At 40.1% G+C, this 13532-nt stretch overlaps 1 protein-coding gene and 1 non-coding gene across 2 annotated transcripts; both read left to right on the forward strand.

Moving 5' to 3' along the window:
* The first annotated feature begins 95 nt into the window (after positions 1–95).
* Positions 96–11886, forward strand: Dkc1 (dyskerin pseudouridine synthase 1). The gene is made up of 15 exons (XM_050124948.1): positions 96–242; positions 926–993; positions 1429–1515; positions 3352–3443; positions 3657–3841; positions 4640–4704; positions 5079–5205; positions 5556–5686; positions 6042–6185; positions 7872–7992; positions 8878–8996; positions 9499–9602; positions 9959–10037; positions 10838–10966; positions 11388–11886. The coding sequence occupies exons 1-15, from the start codon at positions 227–229 to the stop codon at positions 11451–11453; spliced, it is 1533 nt and encodes a 510-aa protein (XP_049980905.1). The 5' UTR covers positions 96–226; the 3' UTR covers positions 11454–11886.
* Positions 5773–5903, forward strand: LOC126490280 (small nucleolar RNA SNORA36 family). Its single transcript, XR_007589141.1, has one exon. It is a non-coding gene; the product is annotated as a small nucleolar RNA SNORA36 family (small nucleolar RNA).
* Positions 11887–13532: the final 1646 nt, after the last annotated feature.

A 13532-nucleotide genomic window follows, 5' to 3' on the forward strand; every position in this document is an offset into this window, starting at 1 on the left:
CAGTGGCCGAGTCAGCCAATGGGATTGAGCAGACAGCCCGCGCGTTCCTCGAGTCCCGCCCCCCTCAACTCAGCCTCTTCGCCACTTCCTTTTCGTTGTCCCACCAATTTAGGGAGGTGCTACGGTGGGCGGGTCTAGCGGCAGGGCCTGACTGGTTTCAGACGGTAGGAGTCTGCGGTTCTTAGCTGGTGGCTGCTTGGGCGGGACGCACGCGGTGCGGTGCAAGATGGCGGATGCAGAAGGTAAGGATTACGGGTGGCCGTGCCGTGAGACCTGCGCGGCCTTCTGATAAACCGTGTGCTAGTGATAGTGAGGTTGTATCATGATCCGAGGTTCCACGCGTTCCCGCCCTCAGTTTGACCGCGTCGCCGCTAGTTCCTAGGTCTATAGGTGAATGCACGAGTGCGAGAACCTCTGACTAAGACTCCATTAGGTCCGGGAAAAGGTTCCACCCGGTTCCCTTCCAAAGGCATCTCAGCCGTGGAGGCGACTCTGTCGTGATAAGGAGATGTGATAGCATTTCTGCTGCCATTAGACAGGATATTACTAAAATGAAGATAGCAAAGATGCAGAGGAAGGGGCAGGGGAGCGAGTGTAATTCAGACCTGCAAGAAAAATTTAAGAGATCAGAAGCCCTTACGGACGGTGCAGTGGTTGTTTGTGGAACTTTCCAGCCTGTGAACAGCACTTCCCTAAGTATATTTGGCCTTGCCACAGCCACGTGGAGAACCCGAAGAGAAACCAACGCGTGCTAGAGTCATTTACCAGCCAAGCCATATAGTGTTTGGCATCACAAACGTTAAGTTTTCTTCAGTAATGCTAGACTTAAAAATATTTTCTTATGTTTGCCCTGATTTTGGACTTAAGTTTAAACTTTTATTTTAGTTTTTAAAGAAATCTCCAAATCTTAAATTTTTTTTTGTAGTAATTACTTTGCCAAAGAAGCATAAAAAGAAAAAAGACCGGAAGCCATTACAAGAAGATGATGTAGCTGTAAGTAGGAAATGTTTTACTTTGCTTTGAGTGAGAGAGATAGAGATAATTTAAACACATTAAAGGGGGAAAATGCTTTAAAATATTCTTAATCAGTATTGGTCCTTATGTAGAACCAGCAAAAACCTGAAATAACAACTCCTAGAGGAGTTTTCTATCATGCACGCCTTACTAAATGGTGAAATGTTCTCCCTGAATTTTTCCTACTTATTTCATCAGCAGACCTACAGTATTGTTGAAATATTTGGACTCAACTTGCTATCCCTAAGGTTTAGTGAGCTCCTTTTTCAATTCTCTTTCAAACTTCCTAGTGACACTCAGTTTCAGAAATCAACACCCCTTCCCTCTTGTTTCTTTAAAAGGCATGTACTTTTGTCCTAGTATTAGAATTGTTCTAAGTCAGGTGGGAAGTTAAATGTTTCTACTCTCTTGAAGGAAATACAACATGCTGAAGAATTTCTTATCAAACCAGAATCCAGAGTAGCCCAATTGGACACCTCTCAGTGGCCCTTGTTACTAAAGGTATGTGCTGTGTGTATCAGAAGAATGCTTGAATTTCATATTTCTAATTAAACAGCTAATAAGGCGTGCTTGTTGCTAGGCTGGGCATGGTGATATGCATGCCTTTAATCCCAGTGGGCCAGGCCAGCATGGTTTACATAGAAAGACTGTCTCAAAAAAAAATGCTTAGTGCCAGCATGTTTTATTTAGAAAATTGCCAAATGATGCAGCATTAAGGCAGTTTTTCAATGTATCTGAGATGAAGGACTCATTTTTAATTTGTAATTCATCTAACATTGTTCTGGAACATAGTACATCACCAAAATGCTCATTACTGTCAGTTTTAAATAGTTGCACTTCTGAAATCATCTCTTGTAGACTGTTTCAGTGCCTAAGAGCATTTTGAAGCCTTAGATTCAAAATAGAATGTGACCTTGGACTAGATACTTAACTAACCTCACTGAATCTATTAGTTGCTCATATTTTCTCTTAGGCTGATGTGCTTTGAGTTATGGCAGGTATTCTATGGAGCGTGCTTAACGGTTCCTGATTGTCATAGATTTTATGGTTATTATTTAGGGACTTAGTGGTGACATTGAATAATGGGTTGAACTAAAATTTATAATTTTCACAAAGTAGATACTAGCTATGAAGTTATGACATCTCTTAACAAAGGGGGTTTTTAAATAGAAATTTTTATTAATTCATTAGAGTGGATGAAATAGGTGGTGCATACCATACATGACATGCATGTTAAAGTTAAAGGACAACTTGCAGAAGTCCATTCTCAACTAACATATGAGTTCCTGAGGTTGAACTTAAGATTGTCAGGCAACAGGAATCCTTACCCACTGAGCCATCTCACTGACACCATCAAGTATTTTATTTTATTTTATTTATTTTGGTTTTTTTCAAGACAGGGTTTCTCTGTGGCTTTGGAGCCTGTCCTGGAACTAGCTCTTGTAGTCCAGACTGGTCTCGAACTCACAGAGATCCGCCTGCCTCTGCCTCCCTAGTGCTGGGATTAAAGGCGTGCGCCACCATCGCCCGGCACCATCAAGTATTTTAATAAACCATATGTATGTGTTGGTAAAATAGTGAGGTTTGTTTATATCATTCAACCAAGTTGAATTTGGATGTTGGCCCTGGAAAAATAGCTAGCACACAGACATGGGAGAAACAATTAAACAAGCATTGCTCTTTGTAGTAGGCATAATGGAACTAAACTGATGATGAAAGATGGGCTTTTTAGTTGGTGAATTCTTCCTGACTAGTGGCTAAGTCTTAGTCAGGAGACTGAAAAGGAACAGACAAATCAGAGGTAGGTAGGTATCTGGAACAGAACCAAGCTGCCCATGTTGAGGAAAATTGCCAGCTGTCTTCAATTTGGTTGATCTGAGAAAGTCAAAGCTATTTTGTGTTTAAAGATTTATTTAATGTACATCAGTGTTTTGGCTGTATATATTCTGTGTGAGCATGTCAGATGCCCTGGACCTGAAGGTACAGACAATTGTGAGCTGCCATGTTGTTGCTGGGAATTGAACCTGGGTCCTGGAGGAACAACCAGTGCATCTAGCTGAGCCATCTTTCCAGCCCTGCTATTTTGTGTTTTACAGTACCCTCCACAAGTGTTTTTTTTTTTTAGAGCATTGACTAAATTCTCAGATTTATTCTTTTCTCAATAGTATTGGGAGTTTCCCCAGTCCATAAGAAGGCTTAATAGTGTATCACACCAATAATGGTGTTAATAATAGAAACAAAACTGTACATTTATGGGCTCCATGGTTGGTAGTGGTACTTACTGACTCTTATTTTACTTCTATCAATGTGTTGTTAAACTTTATTATTGCTTTCTAGAATTTTGATAAGCTAAATGTAAGGACAACACACTATACACCGATTCCTTGTGGTTCAAATCCTTTGAAGAGGGAGATTGGGGACTATATCAGGTAAGCATGGTGAAATGGCTCTGTCCAAACATAAGTTATTTTGAAACAAATACTTTCACATTAGTTATTCACGGAAGTGGTGGCAGCTTAAAACAGCTTTGCCCTGAATATATATAATCTATATATGTGATTTATTTGCTTTTTTTTATAACTCTTCATATTGTTTTTAAGACTACAAGAACAGGTGGTAACAATTTTTTTTTCCTATTCTAGGACAGGTTTTATTAATCTTGACAAGCCTTCTAACCCTTCTTCCCATGAGGTGGTAGCCTGGATCCGACGAATACTTCGGGTAGAGAAGACAGGTCACAGTGGCACACTAGATCCCAAAGTGACTGGTTGTTTAATTGTGTGTATTGAACGAGCCACTCGTTTGGTGAAATCACAACAGAGTGCAGGTGTGTAGAAGAGAGAGTAGGGGCTATCTTTTTAGTGATTGGAAAATGTTCTATACTTGTTTTACTTCTACATTTTGGCTCTTGGAAACTTTCATCTTTAGAAAATAAAATAATTTGGTTTCTATATAATTTTGTTCTCTGGCAGAATCTGGTGGTTGTTTTTTAAAAGTCCACACACTAGGCATGCGTATATGGAACTAACTAGTCCATTCCTAGTGCTGGGGCATGTCTATGCTTGCTGCTGTTGCTTTTTGTTGTTTTGTTGTTTGTTGTTTGATCTTTGAGACAGGGTTTCTCTGTAGACCAGGTTGGCCTCTCCCTCCCAAGTAAGTGCTGGGATTAAAGGCATGTGCCTCCACTGCCCAGCATGCTTGCTGCTGTTTAACTCTAGTTATATTTCTTTCCCAATTGTCTTTCCTTCACTTTTACTGGAGAAAATTATTCTTAAAGTGCAAGGTGTTTTCCAGTCATTCTAAAGAGTGGGTATAATTGTTCTTTTTTTCCTTCCTTTTTTGAGACAAGGTTTTGCTGTGTAGCTCATGCTGCCTTGAAAATCTGTCTTCCCATCTTGGCCTCCAAAATGTTGGGTTTAGTTTGTAGGCATGTGCTATGACTGATCCAAGAAAAAGTATCTTCATTTCTCTTCCCTATGCACAACATGAGACCTGTCAGTATAGATTTTATTGAAACATGATCTTGGATTCCCTGCTGCTTCTGCCATGTAAAATGGCAGTGGTAGAACATAATGTAAAACAGAAAACTCAGTGGCCACACCTGACTACTCTTGTCATTTTTCAGGCAAAGAGTATGTGGGAATTGTCCGGCTGCACAATGCTATTGAAGGGGGTACTCAGCTTTCTAGGGTAAGTCTATATAACTTAGGGAGGAGGGTACCTTTGTTGATTTTGGTGTCTGAATTCCTAAATATCTGGACTCAGGGAAGTCTTCCTGGCTAGTAGATCTTGTGCCCTTTTAAGAGCCTCCTGGGAGGAGAACAGCTGGTGATAGGGTGCCTTCTGACCATGCCTTTACTGAGGAAGAAGTTCTAATCAGTGATGAGCCATTCTTCAGTTGAAAAAGAGGAAACTGAAATAAAGATTTAGCTCTTAGATTATCAAAAGAAAACTTTTGTATTTGAATTATGTCCTTAAATTCCTGAACTATGTCCCTTTGTCTTATTTAAAAATGAGCCCTCATAATGAATAGGATTTCTTTTTGTTTTTTGCTTTGTTCTTAGGCCCTAGAAACTCTAACAGGTGCCCTGTTTCAGCGACCCCCACTTATTGCTGCAGTAAAGAGGCAGCTTCGAGTGAGGACTATCTACGAGAGCAAAATGATAGAATATGATCCTGAAAGAAGATTAGGTGGGTTATTAGGCCTATACCAGGCTTAATTGTTTTAGACCTAAGTAGGTAGGGTGCATTCTCAAGAATTCTGTTATGAGTAGAAGCTTTGAGTATGTTGTGTACTCATACACTCACTATTCCCTGTATCTCTTAACTAATCTTTTTGTTAGTTTGTTTTAGATAGGGTTTCTCCATTGCTCTGGTTGGCCATGAATTCACAGAGATCCACTTGTCGCTGTCTCCTGATAATAAAGTTGGGTACCACCATGTCCAGGATTTTCTCTAATCATAATGGTTCAGTTGGAGGGGGAAAATCATGCATTTACTCTAGAAAATAGGTGCTATTTGTGTTTCTGTGTTTGTCTTAGGAATCTTTTGGGTGAGCTGTGAAGCTGGCACTTACATTCGGACACTATGTGTACACCTTGGCTTGTTACTGGGGGTTGGTGGTCAGATGCAGGAACTTCGGAGGGTGCGTTCTGGAGTCATGAGTGAAAAGGTATGCAATTATGGGATTAGTTTTAGAACTGATTCTTAGACTATCTGCCCTTGGTAGAAGTCTATTTTATATTGTTTAATGAAAGATTTCAAAGTGTTGATTTCAGGTCAGGGCAGCTTCCCTGTTTTGTTAATTAAATTTGGCACATTGAAATTGGCTAAGGGAAATGGCTGAATAGTGAGTATTACTCTATTCATACACTTCCTAGTCTCTACCAATCTTAATTAGAGCTTGAGTGTTAAGAGCACTTGGCAAACATTTGCACACACCTGGGTTCCATTCCTTACAGTTTGGGGGTCTGATGGATTGTTATACAGTATGAAGACACAGAATTTATTATCTGACTATTTTTCAGGACCATATGGTGACAATGCATGATATACTTGATGCTCAGTGGCTGTATGATAACCATAAGGATGAGACTTACTTGCGGCGTGTTGTTTACCCTTTGGAAAAGCTGCTGACATCTCATAAACGTCTGGTTATGAAAGATAGTGCAGTAAGTTATAGATTAAAAGTTCATGTTTGTAGAGAATGTTGCTCCAAAGATGAAATGTTAATATATGAAGTCATATTTATGTATTTTTATTTTCATTGTGGTTACTTCTCCCCCCTTTAGTTTTATAGATTTCTCTTTGTGCCACTAGTAATAGGAACATTCATGGCTAGGTTTGTTAAATTAGGTTAAACCCAGGTATGTGTATGTGATATATCACTCTAAAGTAGAATTTCAATAATGTAAATTTATCATTGAAAGAGTCTTTGTCAAGCAATTTTGTTCAAGTACTAAACTATCAGTGATACCTAAAAAAATGCCTTCCTTTAATTTGTTGCTCTCTCTGTGCCTAAAATAATCTTGATTTATTTAAGTTGCTATAAAAGATTGTGTCAATAGGTAAAGGTTAAGACTAGAGAGTTTCAGAGATATGGTATTTACCCTGTAGGGATTTCCGTGAATTGGTGCTTCTGTTGAAGTACATTATCATTTGAGAAAAATATAATCCAAACTTCACTGAGCCGATCATCGGCTCTTAATTGTGTATTCTCTATATCACCTTATAATCAGAAACGGTCCTAATAATTTAAATAAATGTTATTTAGTCATAAGATTTTTTTGAAAGACAAATTTCTGTATATTTAAATCTTAAAATATGTATAAGTCTCCTGAAAACTTATAGTTCATAGTCAAGGGAAAAAAATTGAAGAGGTAATACTAACGTGTGACACTAACAGGAGCTGAAAAAGCTTAACCATAATTGTGTAAATGTGATATGCCCTTGTGCTGGGGTCAGACTGTTGGCTTCTGAGTGAATTTAAAAGAGAAGTTAGAATTGGTCAGCAAGAGATCTAGTTAAGTAAAAACAAGATGATAAGAGGTTTACACATGCATTGCAGGGAGGTCACAGAACTGGAGAAGTGGCCTTAATTTGTAATTATTGGCTAATAAATTCCATATAAAAATGTGGATGTGATTTAACAGGTTGGTAATTTTGTTAGCAAGTTGCTTTGGGTGTTTGTTATTGCTTCATCTCTAGCAAATGCACTATTTTTTCCTGACAGATTCAAGAGCACTCTGATAGAAAACTCTGAGGCAGGTTTTTTTAAATTATGCTTTATTTGTTTGTGTGTACATGCATATGAACGGAGGTTGGTCAAGGACAACTTGGAGTAGTTGGTTCTCTCCACCATGGTCAAACTTGGGTAGTACCTTTACTTGCTAAGTCATTTATCTTGCCCCCTAAGACATGATTCATTTTGTTTTATGTGTATGAGTATTTTATGTCCATGTATGTCTGTACCACATGCATACCTGGGGCCTATGAAGGTCAAGGGTCCCCTTGGACTAGGGCCATCTGATAAAAGTAGAATTCAATACCCTACTTGTATAGACCAGTGAAGGAATAGAAGCATTCTTATTTTTATTATATATGTTTTGTGATATGTGTGTGTTTGGAGCTCAAAGTTTCCTTTAGTATTTTGTAGTCTATGTGAAAATTTTAGAGCAGTGCTAGTACATGATAGTGTTTGTTACTATTCTGTGTTCCTTCATACACCATTGTAGTTGATAGACTATCAGTGCTATTATTCCTATTCCCTCCTTATAGTCATCCTCTGTTCTGGTATGGAAGTGGAACAGGAATATTGGAAAATAACATCTGGACCACATGTGATACTGTCTCTATAGGTGAATGCAATATGCTATGGGGCCAAGATCATGCTTCCTGGTGTTCTCCGATATGAGGATGGCATTGAGGTCAACCAGGAGATTGTGGTCATTACCACCAAGGGGGAAGCGATCTGCATAGGTAAGGAGGGGGTGCCTCTCATTTCTGGAGTTGGGGCTCTGTACCTTCAAAGGTAGGCTTATTGTGGGCCAGTCCTGTGTCATGGTCCCTCAGTTTTATCTAATTAATGGTGTTTCCTGGGCTTTGTATAGGTAATTTATGAATAGACAGGCTAGTCAGGTACAGATTAAGGAGAAGTGTTGCACATTTATATGTTCTTGGCTCTTTTGTGAAACTCCAAGAGCAAGAGTAGTCATCGTTGTCTGATGAATGGAAGAGAGATTTTAGTTCACTACTTGTAGTTCATATCAGTGACTTCTGGTTTTTCAAGACAATGTTTCTCTGTAGTCTTGGCTGTCCTGGAACTTACTCTGTAGACCAGGCTGGCCTCAAACTCACAGATCCACTTCTGCCTCCCAAGTGCTGGTATTAAAGGTTGTGTGACACCATTGCCTGAATCAGTGAGTCCAATCTATTCATTTAATAATCCTAATTTGTACCAGAAATAAGTCATGTCACTAGTATCCCTTGTCTTAGTTTTATGAATAGATGGGGGTGGGGTATCTGTGTAAAGTCCATTCTGATACCTAGCAGAAAACAGATTCTTAAAACTTAATGTTCTATAGACCTGAGGGCAGTATATACATCATTGCTGTACATGTCCAGAGGTACATGCCTTGTTACATGTTTCTTCAGTTGCTTTTGTTGAGTAGTTTTTAATTTGGTAAATTTAATATTATTTCAAATGTTTCTTGCTGTTATGGAGACTTTTTTCTATACATACATCCTGAGCAAAAGAAGCATCAGTTAAGGTAATAGAGTTCAGGACTTATGAATTCTGAAAAGACATAAAACAGTAGAACTCATGACCAAATCATTCTTTTTTTCTCTTTCTAATGCCTACAGCTATTGCATTGATGACTACAGCAGTGATTTCTACCTGTGATCATGGTATAGTAGCCAAGATAAAGAGGGTAATCATGGAGAGAGACACTTATCCTCGGAAGTGGGGTTTGGGTCCAAAGGTAAGTGGTACTGGGTGGTAGCCCTTGCTGGGTTATATTTGTGTTACTCATGCAGCTCTTTGTGCGTCTCCATTGCCATAGCCTTTTATTATTTGGGGCTCTAGATAATTGATGGTGAGCAGAGGCATGCCCTATCTTGGACTTTAGAGATTCTCAGTATAGTTGATTGAAACAGTTGGGCATTACTTAAATCATCACTGTTGGATGATGAACTATGACTGTCAAATGTGAAGGAGGTCTCTTGGTTTCTGGAGTATCCACAGTTAAAGTTGTTCTTGGTTTTTCTGGGCAGGGTTTCTCTGTGTAGCTGTCCTGGAACCAGTTCTGTAGTCCATGCTGACCTTGAACTCAGAGATCCACTTACCTCTGTCTTCGAGTGCTGGGATTAAAGCTACATAGATCTGGGGAAGGTCTTTTCACTCAAGCCATTGTAAAGTTAGATATTGTGAACATACTGGCTACTTCTTGTATTGATAATAATCTAATGTTTGAAATGCTCTAGGCAAGTCAGAAGAAGATGATGATCAAGCAGGGCCTTCTGGACAAGCATGGCAAACCCACAGATAACACTCCTGCCACCTGGAAACAGGACTACATTGACTACAGGTAAGGATAGTGCCTGGGACTGGGGTGATACTTACCATTTGGTCTTTGATAATAAGTGAGACAGGAGACCAGATAGCCAAGGGGAGTTGGAAACTTTTATTTGGGGGCAGCTGCTAAATGCTAGGCCATAGGTCCTAACACTGCAGCTCAGCTTTCTTTTCCTTCTTTTGCTCTATGAAGCCTAGGTAACTACTATTATACAGGCTTGGTCCTACCTACTAGTCAGGGTATGGACTATGGAGAGAATCCCTTTAGGGTTGCCCAGTATCACTGAATAACAGGGCATGTGACATGATAGAACCACCATGGAAAGCTCTTCCATGAATTTAACCTCATATTACCTCTTTGTCTTTCAGTGATTCTGGCAGGAAAACACTGGTTGCTGAAGCAATACAAACCCCTCAACTAACTGCTGATGCAGTAAAAGTCATAAAAGTAAGTGGTATGACCTGTTTGAAATGTGCTTTAAGCCAGGCTAGCTTGTCAGGTCTACAGACCAAGTACCAGAGCTACATAGAGAAACTCTGTCTTGAAAACTAATAAAAAAAAAAGTCTTAGCTACCAAGGAAGGCTTTATCCATGCTGTAGTCCACACACAAATATTGTTTGATACTTGAGGTTGTAGGGGGAGTGTGGGCTTAAGAATCAGACCTAGGCTCCTACCTCCGCTGTGGCAATAAACTTGTATGGAATGTGATACATTTTGCCTTTACCCTGGGTTAAATGATAGGTAGCATAAATGTGCTGAAGTCAGAGGCCCTTAGTAAACTCAGCAGGGGGCAGAATTGTCAGATACCAGCAAAGATCTTCAGTCAATACTATCTTACTCTTTAAAGGAAGAGTGAAGAATATGTTGGTAACTTGGCTCACCAAGGTTGGGGGCCACTGTCATTATAATCCCAAATGGTATGTCTGCAGTTAGAAACCTGGGTGACTAGTAATAAGCTATGTGGGTTGAACTGGTGATTTGTGCCTATTTGAGCACCTAAGAGAGCAAGGAGTTAGTTTACTGAGGCAGCCTTTTTAAGGTCTTCTATACCCCAAACTGCATTGGCACACCTATTATGTCCCATGGTTTACTCTGTACTATTATTTAGTGAGATACTGTCTTCAAATCTTTAATAAGTCAGGCACTATTCAAGTCTATAGACACAAAATTTACTGCTGGGTTTACTTGGAATCTTTTGTGGTAACTTCCAACATTTCTAACTGGATGAATTATTTTTCTATCTCAGAGGAAGCGGGAGAGTGAAAGTGATGAGAACTCTCCAGTAGTTTCCCAGTTAATGAAGAAGGAAAAGAAGAATAAGAAGGATAAGAAGCCTAAAACTGTGCTAGAAAGTGGGGGCGAAGCTGGACATGGGGTATGTATAAACATTGGGTACCTTTGTGCTGGCTGAGTCTTTGATAGGGATTGTGGTGCAGGAATGGGGTTCCACCATTTCCTCTTTTGGGCTGCCCTGTATTTTGGATTTTCCCTATCTGTCCACACACCCCCGCCCCTCTGTGGACAGACATGTAGGAGCACCCAGCATTTTAGAGCAATGGATCTTGATTTGAATTATGTTGCTGGTTGGTGGGGAAGAGTGTATCTTAATTGCTCAATGCCCTTGTGAAAGTAGATCTCTAGGACTTTACTGAGAAGTAGTTCACAGGCAAAATTTGTTTAATCCCAAATGTCCTTAAAGATCCTGAACAGACTTATCTGTAATTTACAAGATTTTTTTTTTTTGGGAAGAGTTATAAATGTTTTGGCAATGGGTACTTATTTTTTTCTTTCTTTAGGACAGTGATACCAGCAAAAAGAAAAAGAAGAAGAAAGTAAAAGTGGTGGAAGATATGTCTGAATAGTAAAAGCAACTTGAAGCATTATGTCAAGCTGGGAGAAGAAAAGAAAGCCTTATTGAGAAAACATTTTGTTGAGGGAGTAGAACAGAGGTCCCAAACAGAATACAGAGTTCTGGTACACTTTAGCTGCCACTTGTGATCTCAGTGGTTAGGGTGTGGCCATCTTGTCCTGTCCTGTTTTAAGGATATGTAAGATGAAAAGCAGGTTTTTGCCACTGACCCCTCTGCTTGAGTGGGGGAACACACCTTCAGACATGAAACTGCCTAGTAACTGTCTGCAGCTGTTTATTAGTGGCCATTTTAAACAATGCCATAGATAGTCCTCTCCTAGTTTGCTTTTTTTAATGTTTGTAAAAATTAAATCTGCTGAATAAAATAGCATAGGACCTTCTGTGAGTAAAAGAAGAAATGTAATTAAACCATGTTCACTGGGGAATTCTTATCTGCAGTATTTTGTGAGGGCTGTTCTATTCTGGTATGTGTCTTGCTGGTCTTGTGGTGTCCATGGTGCTTGGGCTAGCATTCTGTGTGGTGTTGTGTTTGTAGGGGGGAGCCAAAGCATTCCCATACCCTCCTGTTTTAATGTTCATTTTCTTTTGAAGAATGGATTTGTTCATTGTTGGGAGAAGAATGTGATTTGTAGCTTTTTAAAAGTATTTCTGTTGGGTTTACTAACTGATAATAATCTTAGCTGGCAGAACAAAAATGAAAATATTTTTAATAAAAATGGGAATCTCTCTGTCCTATTTGAAATTTGCTTTTCCTTTGGCAATTTTGTGTCTTATATTAGCATTGGGGCCTATCACATGCAGTTAGCTGCTCTCAAGGGGGATTAATACAAACCCATTGTTCTCCAAAGTAGATGTGTAGTGTGTCAGTGAGGCTGGGGGGTATAACTGTTTTGCTGGTAGGAAACTGCCAGTTCTGGTGTGGACTGCAGGGTAAACATGGAGAAAGGGTGGGGTGGTGTAGTGATGAGCTGTGGGCAGGCCTGCTTTTGGTCCTGCCTGGCTCCTGCACGGCTAGCTTTACACACGAAATAACAACACACAAATTGTATTCATTTAAACACTGCCTGGCCCGTTCTACCCTCTTATTGGCTAATTCTCACGTCTTGATTAACCCATTTCTAATAATCTGTGTAGCACCACGAAGTGGTGGCTCACCGGGAAAGATTCAGTATGTCTGACCTGGCGGCTGGATCCATGGTGTCTGCCTTCACTTCCCTTCTTCCCAGCATTCTATTCTGTCTACTCCACCCACCTATGTTCTGACCTATCAGCCCAAGCAGTTTCTTTATTAATTAACCAATGAAAGCAACAGATAGACAGATGACCCACCTACATCAGTGTGTTGTTATTTCTTGTGTAAAGCTAGCCCGGCCGGACGAAAAGCAGGCCTACTTGCCTCATCACTACAGGGGGGTGTGTTACAAATAACTGCTTAAACGTGTTCAAATCCAAGAATACCAGCAGAAGTTTTACACATTTGTGGCACCTGGGCCTAAGCAGGTATGAAATGCCTGTCCCACCCCTAGCCCTCAGCTCTTGTTTCTGATGAATGAAAAAAGATATATTTTCATTCATTCTAGTATGACTTAATAGGAAGCTTAAAAGTGCTCACAGCGGCTTCTACTAGAGAAGATAATTTATGCTCTATAACCACCAGCCTTTAGAGACCTGTAGTAGCAGTGGCAGGTTTCTCAAGGACATTGCTGTAAAGAACCTCACCTCTATGTTAAATCCAGAAAAGCATCTTGCCTGGTAGGTTTAAGAAGATAAACCTGTGGCATTGTCCTTGGCTTCTCAGCAGCCCTCATTGTCCACCATATTCAGAGAGTCCGGTTTTATCCCATGGTTTTTCAGTCGTAGTCCAGCTGGCCTTGGTGAGGTCACAATAGATCAGCCCCACTGTCTCCGTGGGTGGGTGCACCCCTCGTGGTCCTGACTTCTTTGCTCATATTTTCCCTCCTTCTGCTCCTCCTTGGGACATTGGGAGCTCAATGCCACTGGGTTTTGATCCTACTTCATGTTCTGGCTATCCATCTCCAGATGAAGGTTCTATGGTGATATGCAAGATATT

The sequence above is a fragment of the Alexandromys fortis genome, unplaced genomic scaffold (assembly GCF_014885135.2).
Source record: "Alexandromys fortis isolate MF-2015 unplaced genomic scaffold, M_Fortis_MF-2015_v1.1 scaffold_225, whole genome shotgun sequence".
NCBI classification, from domain to species: Eukaryota; Metazoa; Chordata; class Mammalia; order Rodentia; family Cricetidae; genus Alexandromys; species Alexandromys fortis.

Bases quoted from the DNA above. Each gene is read 5' to 3' on its own strand.
- Dkc1 (XM_050124948.1), top strand. The intron at 3,444-3,656 runs GTAAGCATGGTG...TTCCTATTCTAG, and splicing joins GAGATTGGGGACTATATCAG to GACAGGTTTTATTAATCTTG. The intron at 5,206-5,555 runs GTGGGTTATTAG...TGTTTGTCTTAG, and splicing joins TGATCCTGAAAGAAGATTAG to GAATCTTTTGGGTGAGCTGT.